This window comes from Rattus norvegicus, chromosome 5, assembly GCF_036323735.1.
Source record: "Rattus norvegicus strain BN/NHsdMcwi chromosome 5, GRCr8, whole genome shotgun sequence".
NCBI classification, from domain to species: Eukaryota; Metazoa; Chordata; class Mammalia; order Rodentia; family Muridae; genus Rattus; species Rattus norvegicus.
The window spans coordinates 17815703-17838140 of NC_086023.1; the positions used below are offsets into that span (position 1 = coordinate 17815703).

The window sequence follows — 22438 nt, forward strand, 5'->3', positions numbered from 1 at the left end:
GTCCCCAAGGTGGTACTCTATTTATACCAATTTGAACCCATAGATGTTTATTTTTACATTAAATTACATTCTAGCATTGCTTTTATTTTATTCTCTTGGTGAAATAAAAGGGGTACAGTTTGGGCCATTTTGGTTTTTTGACATGTTTGATACTGTAGGAGTTTTGCCATTTTTATATACTACTTTCTATCTTCTGGCTCTCCTGTAGCCCCTAGACTGATCCAATGTAACTAATTACTTGTCCTATTGTGGTCCTAACCATAGAATCAGGTTTGTTAACAGCAAAGCCTTGTTCCTTTAATTGCAAATGGTACTGAGTGTTCAGATGTACCTTACTACTAAGATGTGTTGCTTTTATGACTTCTCAGCTGATATAAAGAAGCATGTGCTGTTAGGCAGTGGTCTGACTTTAATATGTTCAGTGTTTAAATTACTTCTATAGCTGAACTGGGGTGGTATTTTTAGGATGTATGCCTAGATGTGAGGACATAGACTCACCTTCTGATATGGTAAACACTTTCTTTTACGTTTACTTAATCATGGTGTGTGTTTGTTTCCTTTATGGTGATAGAAAAGGAATTAAGAAAACCGTAGTGTGTAAGAGGCAAAAGTTTGTGCCTACTGGGATGCTGAGGGCCATGTAGGAAGAATGACAAAGGGATCTAGACCTCATGGTATTCGGCTCACTAGTTACCACTGCCACGATGGATGTGTACACCTCTGAGGAGCATGTGTCCTGAGGACATCAGGCTGTTACGGAGTACTGCTCTGCCTGTTGCCCTCATGTCCCTCTTGATCTAAGAATTGTATGAAAACTTTAATGGGGCTTCCAGTCTGCCACTCACAATAATAATCTCAATGTCTTCTAGACATTGCTGCTGGAACAGATTCATGATTCAATCACCACCTTAGAGAAGAACCTAGAGATGTAGATTGTCAGCAATGACCACCAACCTTAGAAAATTGTTGGAAAAATAAAATTGTTAGTGAAGCTAGATTGAGATGGTTTGGCTACTGGCTTTGATGTAGAAAATCTTAGGGGAGAATTTAAAGTTCAGAAAGGTACACTCTTATTATTTAAATTGGGGACATTTTATGGTGAGGGAACAATAACAATGGCAGAATGGGCTGACTTGACTCTCATTGATGATTGATTTCTTTTTCTTTAAATATTTTGTCTATTTATTATATATTATGAGTACACTGTTGCTGTCTTCAGACACACCAGAAGAGGGCATCAGATCTCATTTCAGATGGTTGTGAGCCACCATGTGGTTGCTGGGATTTGAACTCAGGACCTCAGGAAGAGCAGTCAGTGCTCTTAACCACTGAGCCATCTCTCCAGCCCGATGATTGATTTCTTTTTTTTTTCAGTTACTACTGTACTTTATTGTGTTCAACCAAATCACCATGTTACAAAAATAGCAAGCTGTCATAATAAAAAATAAGGCTCCTCTATCCAGCACCAGATAGCATCATTTTACTTTCAAGCCTAGAAATTGCACACTTGTATATAAACCAACCGAAGATGAGGATTGAGAGTTCATCTTGGTGGATTTTTCCTTTGATGAATATGAAGTGTCCTTCCTTATCTTTTTTGATGACTTTTAATTGAAAATTGATTTTATTTGATATTAGAATGGCTACTCCAGCTTGCTTCTTCTGACCATTTGCTTGGAAAGTTGTTTTCCAGCCTTTCACTCTGAGGTAGTGTCTGTCTTTGTCTCTGAGGTGTGTTTCCTGTAGGCAGCAGAATGCAGGGTCCTCATTGCCTCATTTGTTAATCTATGTCTTTTTATTGGGGAGTTGAGGACATTGATGTTGAGAGATATTAAGGAATAGTGATTATTGCTTCCTGTTATATTCATATTTGGATGTGAGGTTATGTTTGTGTGCTTTTCTTCTCTTTGTTTTGTTGCCAAGATGATTAGTTTCTTGCTTCTTCTAGGGTATAGCTTGCCTCCTTATGTTGGGCTTTACCCTTTATTATCCTTTGTAGTGCTGGATTTGTAGAAAGAGATTGTGTAAATTTGGTTTTGTCATGGAATATCTTGGTTTCTCCATCTATGTTAATTGAGAGTTTTGCAGGATACAGTAACCTGGGCTGGCATTTGTGTTCTCTTAGGGTCTGTATGACATCAGTCCAGGATCTTCTGGCCTTCATAGTTTCTGGCGAGAAGTCTGGTATGATTCTGATAGGTCTGCCTTTATATGTTACTTGAGCTTTTTCCCTTACTGCTTTTAATATTCTTTCTTTATTTTGTGCGTTTGGTGTTTTGACTATTATGTGACGCGAGGTGTTTCTTTTCTGGTCCAATCTATTTGGAGTTCTGTAGGCTTCTTGTATGCCTATGGGTACTCTTTTTTTTAGGTTAGGGAAGTTTTCTTCTATGATTTTGTTGAAGATATTTACTGGTCCTTTGAGCTGGGAGTCTTCACTCTCTTCTATACCTATTATCCTTAGGTTTGATCTTCTCATTGAGTCCTGGATTTCCTGTATGTTTTGGACCAGTAGCTTTTTCTGCTTTACATTATCTTTGACAGTTGAGTCAATGATTTCTATGGAATCTTCTGCTCCCGAGATTCTCTCTTCCATCTCTTGTATTCTGTTGGTGAAGCTTCTATCTACAGCTCCTTGTCTTTTCTTTTGATTTTCTATGTCCAGGGTTGTTTCCATGTGTTCTTTCTTGATTGCTTCTATTTCCATTTTTAATTCCTTCAACTGTTTGATTGTGTTTTCCTGGAATTCTTTCAGGGATTTTTGTGTCTCCTCTCTATGGGTTTCTACTTGTTTATTTATGTTGTCCTGGAATTCTTTCAGGCATTTTTGCGATTCCTCTCTGTAGGCTTCTACTTGTTCTCTAAGGGAGTTCTCCACGTCTTTCTTGAAGTCCTCCAGCATCATGATCAAATACGATTTTGAAACTAGATCTTGCTTTTCTGGTGTGTTTGGATATTCCATGTTTATTTTGGTGGGAGAATTGGGCTCTGATGATGCCATGTAGTCTTGGTTTCTGTTGCTTGGGTTCCTGTGCTTGCCTCTCGCCATCAGATTATCTCTAGTGTTACTTTGTTCTGCTATTTCTGACAGTGGCTAGACTGTCCTATAAGCCTGTGTGTCAGGAGTTCTGTAGACCTGTTTTCCTGTTTTCTTTCAGCCAGTTATGGGGACAGAGTGTTCTGCTTTCGGGCGTGTAGTTTTTCCTCTCTACAGGTCTTCAGCTGTTCCTGTGGGCCTGTGTCTTGAGTTCACCAGGCAGGTTTCTTGCAGGGGAAAAGTTGGTCCTACCTGTGGTTCCAAGGCTCAAGTTTGCTCGTGGGGTACTGCCTAAGTCCTCTCCGCGGCGGCAGCAACCGGGAAGATCTGCGCCACTCTTTCCAGGAGCCTCTGTGCACCAGGGTTCCAGATGACGTTTGGTGTTTTCCTCTGGCATCTGGATGTGCACAGAGTGCATTCTCTTCTGGTTTCCCAGGCGTGTCCGCCTCTCTGAAGGTTTAGCTCTCCCTCCCAGGGGATTTGGGTGCAGAGAACTGTTTATCTGGTCTGTTTCCTTCAGGTTCCGGCGGTGTCTCAGGCGCAGGGGTCCTGCCACTCCTGGGCCCTCCCCTACGGGAACCCAGAGGCCTTATACAGTTGCCTCTTGGGCCAGGGATATGGGCAGGGGTGGGCAGTGTTGGTGGTCTCCTCCGCTCTGCAGCCTCAGGAGTGCCCACCTGACCAGGCGGTGAGGTCTCTCTCCCACCGGGTTTGGGAGCAGAGAGCTGCTGCGGGCCGGGATCCGCGGGTGTGATGATTGATTTCTTAATCATCAATTTTTGCCCATAGCGTCCTGGTATGACTTTATAAGAATTGCTAATGAATATATATATATACACATATACATATATATATTCTGAGGATTTAAAGAAGATATGATTGATTTTTATATAAAAATTTAGAGTTTTGATTCTCTTAAGATTTTTTTAAGATTACTTTTAAAGATAAACAATCCTCCTTTCTTTGTAACTGGAAATTGTCTGAGAGAAATACCTTGCTTGCTTACACTTTGATAATTTATAAGAAGTTGCTTAAGTTATGAATGTACATGAGTTCCTAGGAATAATTTGTTTTCTTCACCTCAACTATGCTATGTTATTTCTTGTAAATATATTGGGAAGCATACCGGGGGTTTTTTCATAGTCATTCACTAGGAAAAAACTAGAATATAACCACATTGTAATTTTATACTGCTTCAAAGGCTTTTGATATTAACGCTATGGATGAAAAAATAAAATGTGGGGTTTGGAACATTGTTCCTTCCACTCATCAACTATGAGTGTGTGTGTGTGTGTGTGTGTGTGTGTGTATTGGAGTTTGCTCCATCCATCAAATGTGTTTATATATGTATGTGCGTGTATATGTGTAAAATGCTTGGAGACTGCTTGCTGGAGCTTTATTCTAACCATTCAATGTGTGTATGTGCATATGTCTGTCATAGTTATATAGGCATGTATGTATGAATGCATATGTGTGTGTGTGTGTGTGTGTGTGTTTGTATATAAGAGATTATTGGAGTCTGTCTTTTGCTTCATTCACTTGGTGTGTGTGTGGGGGTGTGTGTGTGTGTGTGTGTGTGTGTGTGAATTTTATATCTTTTCTTCTCTTTCTTGCCACCTTCTTAAGAGAGTTCAGAGGCTTTTGCTGGCCAGAGGGAGTGTCAGCCCCAGTAACTTAATCTTTACTCTCTTAAATCCCTCAAAGAAATATCTACTGAGCAATTTCTCTAATTGCTGGCTTCCATTGACAGCAGCCCTTGTCAGTATCTGCAGCAGATCCTCGTCAGCTGCCTTCCTCAGTTTACTTACCCCACATATGGCAAAGATGGTAATTAGCACTGTGGCCCGAAATAAAGAATAGAGAATAACTGTGAAGGCAGGACACAGGTTCCTGTGGGAAAATGTCAGGTGTAAGGTCCTTGTGTTGAAGACATAAAGTATACAGTGATGTGAATGTAGAGTTAGGGAAGGAGGAGAAAAGGAGGTGTTCCTTCAAGTAAACAGGTGAAACAAAAAAAGTGAATGTGGTTATACAGGGAGGTTTTTGGGAAACTCCAAAAGAAAGAATGAAACCTTGGATGAGTGAAAGCTTTTCAGAGAAGCACGTTAGAATACGGATTGACATTAGGGGTTTACTTAATGAAGGTGTGGATGTCAACAGCACCAAAACTTCCTGGAGGGCAAGATAGATAGGGATCAACTGCCCACTGCCCACCAGAAGTGACAATGCCCAGTTCTTCTCAGGCTGCACAGGTTAGGAAGGATATGGACTACAGGTGAAAATGACAAAGGAGACCCTTATATTTTGTCCTATGAAAGGTTTAATCATACAAAGCCATCCAAGACCTTAAAAATGGAAATAGAAACAATAAAAAAATCACAAATAGTCAAATCCCTGGAAATGGAAAACTTAGGAAAGAGAGGAAGGAGCTATAGATGCAAGCATTACCAAGAAAATACAAGAGATAGAAGAGAGAATCTCAGGCATAGAAGATACCATAGAAGATATTGATAATAACCAAAGAAAATACAGAGCATAAAAATCTACTAATCCAAAATGTGGAAGAATCCAGGACACAATGAAAAGACCAACTCTAAGAATAATAGGAATAGAAGAGAATGAAGATTCCCAGTTTAATGGCCAGAAAACAACTTCAACAAAATCACAGAAGAAAACACCCCCAACCTAAAGAAAGAGTTGGCAATAAAAGTACAAGAAGTCTATAGAATACCAAATATAATGGACGAGAAAAGAAAATCATTCTGTCACATAGAAATTAAGACACCAAATGCATAGAACAAAGAAAGGATATTAAAAGCTGTAAGGGAAAAAGGTCAAGTAACATATAAAGGCAGACCTAAAAGAATTACACCAGATTTTTCAACAGAGACTCTAAAAGCCAGAAGATCCTCGACAGACGTCGTGCAAATCCTAGGAGGACAAGAATGCCAGCCCAGGCTACTGTACCCAGTAAAACTCCCATTCATAAATGGAGAAACCAAAATATTCCATGACATATATATTCCAATATATGTTTACTAATCCAGCCCTACAGAAGATTCTAGAAGGAAAGCAACACAAGGAGGGAAACTATCCCAAAGGAAAACAAGAAATTAATCATATCACAACCAACCCAAAAGGAGAGAATCACAAACACACATAATTTCACCTCCAACAACAAATTAAACAGGAACTAAGAATCATCTGTCTTTAATATCTCTCAACATCAACAGACCCAATACCACAATAAAAAGACATAAGCTAACAGACTGGATATGCAAGCAGGATCCAACATTTTGCTGCATATAAGAAACTACCTCAGAGTAAAAGGCTAGAAAAAAGTTTTCCAAGCAAATGATCCCAAGAAACAAGTGGAGTTGCCATTCCAATATCCAATTAAATAAATTTTCAACCAAAAGTTCTTAAACGAGTTTGGGAAGGATACTTCATATTCATCAAAGGAAACAGCCACTAAGATGAAATCTCAATTTTGTACATTCATGCCCCAAATGGAAGGGTACCTACATTCATAAAAGAAACTTTACTAAAGCTCAAAACACACATTGAACCACACACAATAATAGTGGGAGACTTCGACACCCCATTCTCACCAATGGACAGGTCATTGAAACAGAAACTAAACAGAGATACAGGGAAACTAGTAGATGTTATGAACCAAATGGAATATATATATATATATATATATATATATATATATATATATATATAGAGAGAGAGAGAGAGAGAGAGGGACAGAGAGAGACAGAGACAAAGAAAGAGACAGACAGACAGACAGACAGACAGACTGACTGAACATTTCACTCTAAAACATTCATAGTTTTGGTACAGAGACTGACAGGTCAATCAGTTGAGTAGAATTGAAGACCCAAAAATAAGCCCATACACTTATGGGCATTTGGTCTTTGACAAAGAAGCCAAAAACATACAATGGACAAAATAAAGCATCTTTTATATATGGTGCTGGTATAACTGGCAGTCCGTATGTAGAAAAATAAAAATAGATCTATATTTCTCACCTTGCACAAAGCTCAAGTCCAAGTGGATCAAGGACTTCAACATAAAACCAGATACACTGAATCAAATAGAAGAGAAATTGGGAAAGAGCCTCAAACTCATTGGTACAGGGGGAAATTTCCTAAACAGAATTCCAGTGACTCAGGCTCTAAGATCAATAATTGATAAATGGGACCTCATGAAACTGCAAAGCTTCTGTGACACAAAAGCTACAATCAGTAAGACAAATTGGCAACTTACAGAATGGGAAGAAATCTTCACTAATCCCACATCCAATAGAGGGTTAATATCTAAAATATGTAAGGAACTCAAAAAGCTAACATCCAGAGAACCAAATAACTCAATTAAAAATTTGGTATAGAACTAAACAGAGAATTCACAATGGCGGCATCTCAAATGACTGCGAAGTACTTAAAAAAATATTCAAAGTCCTTAGTCATCAGGAAAGTGAAAATCAAAAGGATGCTAAGATTCTACCATACAACAATCAGAATGACTAAGATTTAAAAAAAAAAAAACGCTCAGGTGACAGCAGATGTTGGCAAGGATGTGGAGAAAGAGGAGTACTCCTTCATTGCTGGTGGCATTGCAAGCTGGTACAACCACTCTGGAAATCAATCTGGACCTTCCTCAGAAAATTGGAAAGACGCATACCTGAGGATCCAGCTATACCTCTCTTGGGCATATACCCCAAAGATGCCTCTGCATACCAGAGGGACACATGCTCCACAATGTTCATAGCAACCTTATTTGTAATAGCCAGAAGCTGGAAACAACCCAGACATCCCACAATGGAAGAATAGATACAGAAAATGTGGTACATTTATACAATGGAATACTATTCAGCTATGAAGAATGAGGCCATCATGAGTTTTGCAGGCAAATGGATGGAACTAGGAAATATTATCCTGAGTGAGGCAACCCAGACCCAAAGGTCATGAATGGCATGTACTCACTAATAAGTGGATATTAGCCAAGAAGTACCAAATACATAGGGTACCACCCACAGATACTAAGAACTTTAACAAGCAGAAAGACCAAATGAGGATGCTTCAGTCCCACTTAGTAGGGAGATGAAAATAATCACAGGAGGCAGAAGGAGGGAGGGATTTGGGTGGAGGAGGGGAAGGAGAGGGAAAGTGGAAAGGACCAGGTATTGGGGGGCAGGAGAGAAGCCCAGAGGGCCAGCAGAATGAATGGAAATAATGTAGCCTCAGAAGGTAGGAGTTGGAGAGATCCTCTAGAAAGTACCAGAGACCTGGGAGGTGAGAGACTCTCAGGACTCCATGGGAGTGACCTTAGATGAGATGCCCAACAGTGAGGAGAGGAAACAGAAAGAATCTACGTCCAATAGATAAACAGGGCCTCAAGACAAGGCCAACTGACAGTAGAAATTTCTGACCCAGAAGTGTTCCTGTCTAAGAACTGCAGGGCAAAAACAGAGAAGAGACTAGGGGAAAGGCAGTCCAGTGACAGGCCCACCTGGGGAGACACCAAGGCCTGACACTATTACTGATGCTAAATGTGCTTACAGACAGGAGTGTAGCATGGCTGTTCACTGAGAGGCTTAACCAGCAGCTGACTGAGACAAATGCAGATACTTACAGCCAAACTTTGGACTGAAATCGGGGACCCCTTGATTGAATTAGGGAAAGTCTAGAAGAAGCTGAGGAGGAGGGTGACCCTACAGAAACACCAGCAGTCTCGACTAACCCAGAACCCTGGGAGCTCCCAGACACTAAGCCACCAACCAGACAGCATACAGAAGCTGGTCTAAGGCCCTGGACACATATACAGCAGAGAACTGCCTGGTCTCAGTGGGAGAAGATGTTCCTAGTTATGGAGAGATTTGAGGTCCCAGGGAGAGGGAGGCCTGGTGGAGGGGGAGCATCCTCTTGGAGACAGGAGGGAGGAGGCATGGCATTCGGAACTGTGGGAGGGAGACCAGCAGAGGAAGATGGCTGGATGGTAAATAAATTAAAAAAAGAAAAGAAAGATTAAATCATGTTTTGTTTTTCTTTTCTAGATCTGTCTTCTAAAAAATCAATTACAATTTAAATGAATATAGAGTTAATTCATATTTGTCTACAAGATAATAAGTGCATTTTGTGGCATAAAAATATATCCTCTGAAATTCAAACCACTTACACTATTTGTTTATGCAAGTGACTTACATAATCAAACATAATGGTTATGTTATCTAGAATAAAACGAACTACTTATAAAAGTCATATTTAATCATGTTTATTTATAAATCACCATCCTAGTAATTGTAATTCCATTAGCCTGACCATGACCAAGAATATAGCCACCTGTGACTGCATTTCTTCACTGAGCATGACAGAGGAGTCAAATTACTTCTGAAGAGAGGTCAAATGCTGTCAAGTTTCATTTTAGTTTCATTCAAAGGTGGAATTTATATTAAAGGGAAGTTATTTCTACTTTCAGATGTGGGAAAGGAAGAATTTGTCCTGGGGAAGGCCAGCAGGAAACCTCTCAGCAAGGACAAATTTCATTCAGAACTGGGGTGGTTCAGAGAAATCCCTCAGTGGGAAGTCATCTCTAGAAGCTCTTATATGTTTACTAGAGGAGGGGAGAGAAAGGAGGACCCTTTGTCATCCAAAGTGTCCTTGGAGATCTATTGGGAACAATAGAGGGATGGAATGAAGAGTTGGAGGAACAAAGCTGAGGTCAGATGCTTTGATTCAGCAGGGAGAGGAGAGAGAGAGGAGAGAGAGAGAGAGAGAGAGAGAGAGAGAGAGAGAGAGAGAGAGAGAGAGAGAGAGAGAGAGAGAGAGAGAGAGGCAATCAGGAGATTACCAAGGTCACTTTCCTTATCACTGGAGCTGGATTCTACTTCTGAAAACACTGGCCTGTGACTTTATCCAAAGGAAGCCTAGTAAAGCTTCTGCCAGAATGGGAATAAAGTGTGCTTTGTTTTTAGAGAGTAGAACAGGATTCGGATGTAGTTGGACTGAGGGAGGGCTCATCATCTCTTGGCCTTTTCAGTGGACCCTTTCAGAGACCCTTTCAGTGGACTTTTGTCTATTGTGAGCATTTTCTCTTCTTAGAACAATGAGGATTTTAGCACCCAAGTTGCTAACAGTGGTGTGTCTTTCTTTCCTCCTTGATGTCACCTGCTCTTGAAAGGAAACTGGTCCTTCCCAGTTCCTTAAGCTCTCCAGCACATCAGCAGCTTGGTGCTATGATATTCTACTTAATGAAGTTTCTCTTCTTTTCTGGTAATTTCCATTCTTCATTTCCTGTGGGATTTTGTTTTGTGTCTGGAAACACTTCAGATTTTACTTTATATTGATCCTCACTGTCTGGCATTTCTGCTACAAAACTGCCTCTTCTCTCTGCAAGGTTTTACTGTACTCTGTAAAGTTATCACTTGCCTTAGCGACTTTAGATTCCTGCAGGAAACTAGCTGTCTTTCTTTTGGAGAGGGGTTTCTTTAAAGGAGCATGTGACTCTGTTACATGAGTCTGTTCCTTTTGAGTTCCCTTTGGCACTAAATGGAACACCTTTCTGTGATTCACTGCACTTGAATCTTTTGCCACCATTGGTCACACCTTCTTCAAGCATGGCATCCCAGTCTTCTTAACTGGCCAGCAAACATGGAATGATTGGAGGTCACTTTTTGAAAATTGTGACAGCCTTTCTGCACACTCTTTGGATTCTTAGGGAGTTTTCTATCTATTCCAGTCACCTAGTCTTCCCATTCTTCAGCTTCCTATAGATGCCTTTTCTAGCTTTTGAAGTTGGTAATTCTCATTCACACTAGTATTCATTGATCGTTCAGGTCACTTTTTTTTTTATTTGAAGTACCCTGAGCATCCTTTTGGCTTCAGCTGCTTGTAATCTGGGAACTTCAGCTAGTGACAGTATCTTTTACTAAGTACCAGCCATTAATCTGTTTTGTGCAGAATGTTCAGATATCTTTTAGTTCTTTCTCTAGAAATAGTATATCATCATGCTTCAACATGGACCCCTCTGTGGTGGTTTGAATATGCTTGGCTCAGGGAATGGCACCATTTGGAGGTGCAGCCTTGTTGGAGTAGGTGTGGTGTTGTTGGAGGAAATGTGTCACTATGGGCATGGTCTTTGAGACCTTCCTTTTAGCTGTCTGGATGCCAGTCCTCTCCCGTTTGCCTTCAGGACCAAGATGTAGAACTCTCAACTCCTCCACCACCATGCCTGCCTGGATGCTGTCATGCTTTCACCGTGATGATAAAAGACTGAACCTCTGAACCTGTAAGCCAGCCCCAATTAAATATTGTCCTGATAAGAATTGCCTTGTTCATGGTGTCTGTTCACAGCAGTAAAACTCTAACTAGGATACCCTTTCTCAAGTGTCTCTCCATTTGCCTCCAACTTTCTGCTTGTGTTGATTCCTTCCCAGATGCTTCTAAGCCTTCATGGATTTTTTGGCTTTTAAGCAATTCAAACTTTTTCAAGTAGTTCATGTTTTTCTTCATATTTTCCTCAATGAGTCCTAAAAGCTCTAGAACAACATCTTTCTCCCCCCACATGGAACAGCCTATTAATCAGTGGAAAGACTCTCCAGAACACCAAGAGAACAGCAAACAATAGTGACACACAGGATCAATTTTCATGAAAATTAGAGGCTGTGGTCTGGTCTTCACAAAGCAGTGCCACACTCTACACGGTTCTCCCAGGACCAGCATCAGTAGGGCAGTAGGGGATCTGGGCCATTCCTGGGTTTCTGTGTGAGACTAGGTGGTTGCATAGGTTATTTGGGCCTCTGGTGCCAACTGGGCCACAACACAAAACACACCATGGCCTTCAGAACTGAATACTAGGTGATAGTGGGGCAGGCTATTTCTACATATGAACAGGATAAGAAATGCACATTACTGCACCTGGCTTTACATGGATTCTGGGTATTTGAACTGAGTTCCTCCTCATGCTGGCACCCACTGAGCTCTCTCCATTGGATACTTCTGTAATTTTCCATCTAATGCTTTCTTTTTAAGTCCTCATTGGGTTATTGTATGTGTATGGGTGTTTTCCCTATATGTATATCTGTGTACCATGTACATAAAGTGTGTGCCCTCTGATGCCAGAAAAGGCCATTGGAATACCTGGGACTGGAGTTTTCCACAGCTGTGAGTCACCATGTGGATGCCGAGAGTCAATCCTGTGTTCTCTTGCTTATCAGTCAGTGTTTTAACCACTGAGATGCACCTCCAAGTTCCATGTAACACTTTCAACCCTTGAGTGGCCATAGATCTGTGAACACTTTAAAATTAGCAGTAAGGGTAAGGCTTCAAGTTCCCACAGACATAGGAGGGAAACACCACCTGTCTATCTGTCTCCTAACATCAGCAAAGATCTTAGAAATCTGCACCTACACATTTGAGAGTTTTCTTACAGACGTAAAAATGAAAAACAAAGGAGAAAATGTATGATTGAAATGGAATTTTAGGGCTAGGAAAATGGCTTAGTAGCTAAAGGTGCTTGCTGCCAAGAGTAAGACCGAGGTTCAATCACTGGCACCCACATGATAGAACTGACTACCGCAAGTTCTCTGCATGTGTGCGTCACCAAACGCACACTCATGCACACGCACATAGGCAAATAAATTTAATAAAAAATCTAAAGGATTGAAAACCTGTAACTTCCCTAGGTAATCTCTGATTAAAAAGTACTGTTCTGGGAAGAAAGAAATACTGGGTGATTCTATCAACTTCCTGCATGGAATTTCTTTACTTTGTAGTGAGATAAATGGGTCCTTCAAGCAGATAACGGTCACTGCCAAAAGCACCGTGAATGGGGAGAAATCCATTCATGTAAGTGAGCTCTGGCCACTCATAATGAGTGTTTATGATCAGAGCTACTGGGCCCAACAGACAGCAGACATCTGGTTGTAGTGCCTGCCAAACACAAAAGTGGAGCAAAATCATATGTATCCTTCCCACCTTGACCTCTTCCCACACTAACAGTTTTCGGGGGAAACAAATAGCTATAAGCTATTCTACAAATAAAATATTAACATGTGGTAAAACCAAGGGCGATGGACATGCTTGTTTGACTATACTAATCATTTCCTTGTGCAGATGTACAACAAAGCATCAGGCTCTGAACGTTAATTATATTTTATAAAAACATTTTAAGAAAGAACCGACATAACTAGTCAGGGTGGCACATGTCAGTAATCTTGGCCCTCAGGAGGCTGAAGCAGGAGGACCTGGCTTAAGTTCAGCCTGGACTATATAGCAAAACTTTGTCTTGAAAAACCAAACAGATTATACCTTCTGTCTTGGTAATAGGCAAAGTCACAGAAAATATTTTCACCATTTCACTCGGGAGAAATTGTTCATCACCAGTTACTATAGTATGGCTGTCTAATTGGACAGAGAGATGCCTTCCATATTTATAATAAGAGAATGTGGATTACATAAAATAGAATTCTATTATTACGCAAGTGCTGGCAGTATCCAAATATATCTAGGATATTTTGAGATTTTTTCATAAATATAACTATGAGACATGTTTGAGTATTTTTGAACACAGAGAGATATAAAGGAAAAAAGATGTGATGTTGAAAAATACGTAAAGGTGCCTCATCCCTGCTCCCTGAAGTGCAATCTTAGGAATCTCCAAGATGAGCCTGTATTTTGCATGCCAATGATTTGAATAAGGATTAGAAGCCTTCAGAGTGTTTGGAAATGGTCACCAGAAACAAGAAGACAAGATACAGGGCTGGTCCCAGGGTAGGGAGGAAGGCTGGCGGTTCAGTTGAACACGGAAGACCAGTGATTCAATCAATCCTAGCTGTGTAATAAAACCTCCACAAACTGTTCAAGATGCTGGGACTTTAGAACTTACAGGTAGCTGGGCACATGGAGAGCAGTGGAGGGTGACTTCCACTCGCAGGGCATGGAGGTCAGTGACTTTCCCTGGCCTTGATTTTTTTAATCGTTTTTTATGAAAAAACAAACGAAGGTAGGTATAGTATTTCCCTGAGTTCTGTTAGTTGATCTAGCAAATTAAACCAGTTTGTAGCTGTTTATCAAGGAAATCAGACTGGAGTTAGCACTTGCATAGAGGACTAGAAGTGGAATCAGGAAACTGTCTTAGTTAGGGTTTTACTGCTGTGAACAGACACCGAGACGAAAGCAACTCTTATAAGGACAACATTTAATTAGGGCTCACGGGTTCAGAGGTTCAGTCCATTATCATTAAGGCTGGAGTATGGCAGCATCCAAGCAAATGTGGAGCTGGAGGTGATGAGAGTTCTACATCTTCATCCAAAAGGAGACAGGAGAAGACTAGCTTCCAAGCAGCTAGAAAGAGGGTCTTAAAACCCACTCCTATGGTGACACACTTCCTTCAACAAGGTCACACTTTCTAATAGTGCCACGGAGGCCATGGTGAATCCCATTTCACATAGGTGTACACCTAAACTAGGCTGCAGACAAAGTGTCCTCCACACCACACATAGAAAGCCACCACAAACACACATACCCCTTCATACAAGCTTCCTACACACATACATACCCCTTCATACAAACCTCCTACACACATACATGGTCAAACCAGTTTCCTTAAACAGGTAATCCCTGCCTTTGTACCTTGGCTCCTTTGCTTTCTTATGTGGAATCCTCTCCTCTGTCAGCACAGGCCATAACGCCCAACATGTGATCCATTTGGAGTTAGATAAATACAATAGTTTGCTTGAAGCACAATTTTAAGATATCTTGATTTTGTGTTTTCCCATACTGCAACCCTAATTAATACCAAGTTAATTTAGTTTTCTCTGTTCAGGGGTAGTCCAACTCACGCTCAACAGTCAGAAATGTCAGGTGCTTTGAATTGAGATTAGTGTGAAGTAAGATCACTCACTTGGACCCTGTCTCCACATGGACAGCATCAAGATTGAGCTGGATGTGAGAACACCAGGTGGTGTCCAGGGCAAAGTAGACTGTGTGCTGCTTGTGCAGAGAAAACGCTATGCTTTTTGATGTCACAGACGTCTTCCATTTTGACTGCTGGGGCAGAAGAGTGTGGAAAGGCAGTTCGTTTTTACCATGGAATCCAAAATGTGCGAACAGAATTCCATCAGGCAAAGATAAAAGAAGCATATTGGAGAACACAGCCAGACAGGTGGGAAGGGTGGAGTAGGGATAGCATCTGAACAGGTGAGCCTGTGACTGCCACTAACTATGAAAAGAGAAACATTCAAAAAGGGAGCAATGTCCTGGAGAGAAAGCAGAATGTGCCTTCAGTCATCTTAAATGTTTAAGTGAAAAGTACATCCATCTACCTAGAGCCTCTTTTCCTTTTCTATCTGATTCTTGGTCCGACATTGCCTTTTAGTGGACTTAGGACTTTTTGGGAAAGTGAAGAAAAGCCATGGCAGATTTATAACTGGAGAGGGGCCACATCCCATGTTACTTAATAAAGGATGTCATTTGCAATTGTTTAGAATGACCTCCCTAAAGGGATCTTCAGTTTCCTTTAAGGCTCCACCATCAGCCTGGCCTCACATTTACACAACCCTTCTGAGACTCTGACTTTAGAAATTTTATAGAATTAATGAAAGTGTGTATAGGTCACAAAAGGGGAGGTATCAAAGTCAAAATTTTCTTTTATACTTCTGTTTGCTCACATTTCATGACAATTTCCTTCTGATCTCAAAATTCTCCAAAATTCCATCACAGCTCATTTTCAGCTTTCTGAACTTGTCTACATGTGAACATATGGACAGCTTTTTATGACAGAGTTTGGAGTTCCATTTGAGCTTCTTCCTGTTATAGTGATGATGAGCCAGTATCAGGGGTCAGGAAGAAAGAGCGAAGAAACACACATTTTAGTGCTCATCCAAGTCAGAAGCAGGAATATTGTAAGAGGTACAGAGACCATGGAACAACAGATTCCAGGCATTTGACGCACCAGTTATTAGCAAAAGTGAATTGACAATCAAAATCCTCACAATCAAATGTCTGTCAAAGAGACCTCAGATATTGTTGCATGACTAATTCAATTGAAAAATGCCTTCATGAATGGCAGCCAGGCTATAGGGAAGAAGGGAAAGCCATAGGTGGTTAATCACTAGTGTTTCTGGGAGCCAAACACCCCATCACTACCACCCCTGATCAAACAATTCTAGGGAGAGAATCCTGGCTGGCAACTCTTGTCCCAGGCTTTATGCTTATTGTCCCTTATGCTTGGGAATGGCCCTCCCACCTCCACTCTTGACTTCGATTTAGGAAAGGAAGCTAACTAACTTACTTAAAGGGGACAATGTACAACTCAATGCCATGATACTGTAAAACTCATAGTTGGCTTTCCTGGTGTACAACTCAGAAACTGCTTGGAATCTTGGAAATGCTAATATGTTAAAAAGATGACTGAGGAGTGGTAGCTTCTGAATAGCTTCAAGATGGGTCTGATGGGTTAGCTGATCACCACTGCCCAGTGATTCAATTTTATCTACGCAATGAAACCACCACCAAAATGTGAAAGCTCCAAGTTTAGGGTTTTTGGATAGCTGAACATGAAGACTCACTGGGGGAGGGGGTGTTTGCTCTCACATACACTTCCTCTGTACCCCATCTTATGCACATCTTCATCAGTAGCTATTATGATACCGTTTATGGGCCACTGTAGCAAATTAGTGTAAATCTGAGGACACGGTATGGGAATCTTGCTTCTTATTTTGCTAGAGGCACAGAATCACAAGTAAAACCACCTGGAGATTGCAGTTGGCATTGGAGGCAGTGACAGTCTTAGAGACAGTCCTTAACTTGTGGGTTCTGACTCTCATCTTCAAGAGATGGTAAATGCCAGAAGCAAGTTAAATTGGAACCCCATCTGGTGTTTACTGCAGAACTGCTTCTGTGGCGTGCAGGGAAATCCACCACAGTGCAGTGCCAGAGATGATCGGTGTGGCCACAGTACCAGAGGAGAAGCTGCATCTGAGGTAGTTTATTCACTCACGTGCAGCAAGAATTCTAGAACTTAAGTCTAAAAATATGGGGAGCGGTGTGTGTGTGTGTGTGTGTGTGTGTGTGTGTGTGTGTGTGTGTGAAAAGGATGGAGGAAAATTGAAGTGAGGAACACAAAAAGACTTCCACTTCCCTCACATAACAACTCAGTGGGAGTTCCAGGACACTCTAAAGCCTCCTGGGTTTGCTTGGTCTTCTCACCAGCTCAAGCTGGGTGATCTTGCAGGTTCTGTTTCAGACTCACAGAGGGCAATTGCCAGCTTGTCCACAAGAATGACAGTCCTCACCCTCAAGGACCTGGGAGATGTTTCCTCCTGGGTGAGTTATAACCCCTTGCCACTCCTATGAGAACTTCCAGATGGGAACTTGTCTTCCTGTATTCATGTCCTTGTTTTTCCCTGATCTATGTCAAGAGTTTCATTCATAGACTCAGAGGTAACCAGCCACCCTTTCTCTCCCCATGTAAACAAGTTACAGGAATCAAAAGATAAGGTCACTTCAAACAGCTGCAGAAAGCAATGGATTTTGGGGGTGAGCCATAGCTCTTTTTTTTTTTTCAGGCTATACTACTTTTATATCTTCTCTGTCATTGGGAGAAGGGGTATTGTGGATTGAATCTAGGGCCTCACATGTGCTAGGAACGTGTTCTACCAAAGAACTATATCTTCCAATTCCCTTCTATGTCTTTAACCAGAGAAATCATATTAAATGAAAGTAAAACAGGTAAAGTTCATGTGCTACCATAAATGATTTTGCAATTTCAGGTTTTTCCTCACATTCCTTTTGTATTCCAAAGCTATACTAGTACCTGAGATAAATATTTTTGTTAGCAATAATCTTCAAGTCAAGGTGGATAACTAATGTGATATACTTCCCCCATACTGAATGCCTCTTCTGTCTCATCTGGAGGGCATCCAAATAAATAGGCTTGGAATAGACCCCTATATTAGCTACAATGCCTTACTGTCACTTTCCTCTGCTTTCCTCCCTACCTGGCTCACTTAGTCTGTCCATGTGCAGTGCCTTCCTCTCTCTCTCTCTCTCCCTGAGACATATTGTGAAAGGAAGACACACTTGTTTTCCTATCAATCTTCTTAGTCTCACTTCTCTGCAAGATTTGTACCATGGGAAGTAATTTCTCAGTAGAAGCTATGGGGTGACTAGGTAATATTTATGCCATAACTTGTAAGAAAAGTATGGTTTACCTCTTACCCCAACACTTGGGATGTGGATGGAGGAAGATTTCTCCAAACTCAAGGTCAGCCTGATAGCCTGAACTATGGGATAAAACCTAGAAAAGAAAAGGAAAGGGAAAAAACAGAAAGGGAGAAGGAAAGAAAGAAAGAGAGAAGGAAAGAAAGAAAGGAAGGAAGGAAGGAAGGAAGACAGAAGAAAAAAGAAAGAGACTAAAAAATCAGTACCTCCTATTTTCTTAAAGAAACCGCCTGTTGTCTTAAAACAATAACTTCATGAAACTTGCAGGCAAATGGATGGAACTTGAAAATATTGAGTGAGGTAACTCAATCACAAGAGAACACACATGATACGCACTCATGGAAAAGTGGATATTAGCCAAAAAGAAGCTTGGCATACCCAAGATACAACTCACAGGCCATATGAAACCCAAGAAGAAAGAAGAGCACACCAAAGTGTGGATGCTACAGTCCTCCTCAGAAGGGGGAAGAAAATAATCTTGGGAAGTAGAGAGAGAGGGGGATCTGATAGAGAGAGAGGGTGAAGGGGGGCAGTTCAGGTATGGAAGGAGATAGGGAATAAGTACAGAGGGTCAGAATTTGAAAGGAGATGTGTAGCAATGGGGTATGGGGACTGGGAGTAGCCACCAAAAAGTCCCAGATGCCAGGGACCCAAGAGGTTCCCAGGTCCCAACAAGAAGGGCATCAGTTGAAATACCCAACCAAGGGGAGATAGAACCTATAGAGACCATATCCAGTGATAGGCACATCCCTCAGTTTAGGGATAGGGCCATCCATCTACCTCAAAAAAATTAATCCAGAATTCTTCCTCAAAAGGAATTACAGGAACGAAGAGTGAAGCAAAGACCTAAGGAAAGGCCATCAAGAGACTGACCCACCTACGGATCCATCCCATCTGCAGACATCAAACTCAGACATTACTGCTGATGCCAAGAAGCTTGCTGACAGGAGCTGGATATAGCTGTCCCCTGAGAAGCTGTGCCAGAGCCTGACTAATACAGATGCAGATATATGCAGCCAAAAATTGGACTGAGCTTGGGACCCCAATGGAGAAGTTGGGGCAAGGACAGAAGGAGCTGAAGGGGTTTGCAACCCCATAAGAACAACAGTATCAACCTACCAGATCCCCCAAAGCTCCCAAGGACTAAACCAACAGCCAAAGAGTACACATGGGGGGTCCCATGGCTCCAGCTGGGTATGTAGTAGAGGATGGCCATATCTGGCATCACTGGGAGAAGAGCCCCTTAGTCCTGTGGAGGTTCAATGATCCAGGGTAGAGGAATGCTAGGGTGCTGAGGCAGGATTTGGTGGGCAGATGGGGGAGGACCCTCATAGATAGAGGTAGGGAAGGAAGAGGGCATAGTGATTTGTGAAGGGGAATCTGGAAAGCGGGATAACGTTTGAAATGTAAATAAGTAAAATAAACAAAGAAAAAAGAGAAAGGAAGGAAGAAAGAAAGGAAAGGAAGGAAGGGAGAGAGAGAGAGGAAGAGAAAGAAAGAAAGAAAGAAAGAAAGAAAGAAAGAAAGAGAGAGAGAGAGAGAAAGAAAGAAAGAAAGAAGTCCTCACCTTCTGTTTTCTTAAAAGTGAAGCTTGAGCTGCTTATGGTAGAAAATGCTAACAATCCTAAGGCTAAGCCAGGAGGCTGAGAAGTGGGGGCTACAAAGTGAGACTCTGCTTCAGACAAAAGGGAATCAAAATGAATGGAGGGAGAAGAGAAGGAAGGCAGAAAATAAGGCTCAAGGGAGAGAGGGAGGGAGGGAAGGAGGGAAGGTGAAGAAGAGGCCTTGGCTGCAGTGATATAATTGAACTAACCCACCCCTGTGCTTGCTTTGTCCTCTCAGCAGTTTCCATGGAGGACAAGGGGAAGATCCGTTGCTCCAGCCTCCACCTTGCTCTGTAACTACAGACTTAAGTAAAGACACCCTAAAGTGGCTTCTCTCTTCCCAGCAGTCCTTCCTCTATACCTCCTGTTCCCCAGGCTTTCTCCCCTTCCTTCCCATTCATACATCTCTGTGTGTAGGTGTCTTGCGGTACTGGTGCTGTATCCTGACAGCTTTTCCTAACTTCTTCCTAAGCATCTTGCTAGCAGGAATATCCTGAGTTGGCATGGGAAGAGGTGGTAGCATTTAGGGTCCTTCTAATTGACCCAGGGAAAAGCATGATCAGCCATGGCAGCTTACTGAAATTAACACGCCAGCGCCGCCCATTCCCCGGGACCAGCTTGAAGAGGGAAGAAAGAGATTTTCCAGAATGTTAGGTGCCTGAAGACTGCCATGTTAGTAGAACTCCAGAAGACCAAGAGCAGAGGTATTGACAGGTGCTTAAGTTGTCCATCTTCCTGGAAGGCTGGGTTGCAACCCAGGTCTTTCCACAGTTGGGTTAATACCTCCCACGGTTAGGAAGGAGCATATAAAGCTGATTTACCCCCCACCCCCACCCCAAAACGAGTTTTGTGGTCGAATTCTGAGTCGAGGCAAATATAGTAAGCTGGCTACTTCCTTCCCAGGGAAAGATTCCCAGGACTCTACAGGTGTCCACCCTCTTCTCTGCTTAATTCAGCCATCCTGACACCAGCTTGCCCAGCTTTAAGAGTGGTCAGGCTCTAGCAAGGGCAGATCAAGGGACGGGCATGGCTTACCTGTGCTCCGGGAGGTTCTGGGAGCCAGGCGAGTCCCTGTCACAGGGAGGAAAAGCTGTGGCAAGAGCTCAGTGACACGCGCCGCCCTGCGTCCCCGGGGCCGCCCCTGAGTCCCGGGTGGGGACAAAGCCAAAGCCAGCAGCAACAGTAGGAGCACCCGGGTGCTGAGCTTAGCCAGCCACATGGCCTCGGCGTCCGGAGCGGGGAGTGCAACTAGGGTGGCAGTGGGACTTGGAGGCGCGGGTGGCTAGGTCTAAGCGCTCCGGGGCGCGGGGCGGGGATCGGAGGCGGGGCGGCTCTGGGGGGACAGGAGAACCCAGGATGAGGGCGGGTCAGGACACAGGACCATCGGGAGCACATGCGGCCTCCCTGGGACCCTTTCCTGGTCTCCAGGACGTGGGGCAGAGACGGGGCCAAGTCACACTGCGAGTCACAGGTTCTACCCGGCTCTGCCTCAGGCCTTGTGATCTCTGGGCCATGGCTTCTGCTGGTCCATGGGATCAAAAGCAACTTGTAGCTCTGGACTCAAGAAAGCGGATGGGGTTTCTGCTGGCAGAGGCAGGGTGCAGAACACACTGGCCATGAGCCCCGCTGCGCCAAAGGGCTGGCCAGGTGAGCGCAGTAGCTGTTCCTGAGTCCAGAGTCCCCATCTGTCCAGGGGCCCAGAGGAGGCAGAGCCTGCAGAGCCTCAGGAAGTGATCCGGGACAACAGAAGCCAAGAGTCCCCGCACCAGGGCTCACCCAGGTCTCTCTAGACAGGAGACCTGAGATCCTCATGGCTGGGTTTTTTTTTTGTTTGTTTGTTTGTTTGTTTGTTTGTTTTTGTTTTTGTTTTTTTTTAATTATGGAACTTTAATTACAAAGTTTTGTCGATGATAATATTAAAGAACAGAACGGGAGAGGGAAGTCCATTCGTTTTTTCAGATGAAGCAGTACTTTGTCAGTTATGATTTGAGCCGTTTTGTCTGAGCCTGCCTTACTCTGTTACATTAAGTATATAGATCAACATAGCCATGCTAACTATCCTCTCGTAACTGAGGGAAGAAACAAAACAAAAACAAAACAAAACAACAACCAAAAAGGCTCTGTGGTTCTCTAATCATTGGCTGTCTTGAAATTTCTTTTCAAAAAAGACCTGTGTGTTTCAACTGAAAATAAAACAAAAAACAAAAAAACTCCAGGCCAAGCATTGTTTTCAAACATGCCCAGGACATTGTGGCAGGAGGTACAAATCATTTTTATAAACTTTAAAAAGTCATGCCTTTGACTGGAACTCTTTCAAGAACGTTGTTGTGCAAAGGCTTCCCCTCAGAATGCCTGAGGAAGCACGAATCGAACCCGTTTTCTAAGCAGGCGCCATAGCATGTAAGAATGCTTCTACTGCCCTGAGGAGTCCTTAGCAGACGGAACAAACTTTCTCACATCTCGAGTGAAATGCTGAGAAATTACAAGTTTGCAGACATGAACAAGAATTTCACACTTAAATTTAATTAGAAAATACCGGATCGGAAGTTGAGTATTACTCTGGAACACAC

General features: G+C 42.4%; 1 protein-coding gene across 1 annotated transcript in view; it reads right to left on the reverse strand.

Annotated features, from left to right (window-relative positions):
- Alkal1 (ALK and LTK ligand 1) overlaps window positions 1–21087 on the reverse strand; it is a 30189-nt gene extending 9102 nt beyond the window's left edge. The window contains exon 1 of the mRNA NM_001302143.1: window positions 20904–21087. Within this exon, the coding sequence (NP_001289072.1) occupies window positions 20904–21087 (184 nt within the window). The remainder of the gene's footprint in view (window positions 1–20903) is intronic.
- Between the last annotated feature and the right edge of the window lie 1351 nt (window positions 21088–22438).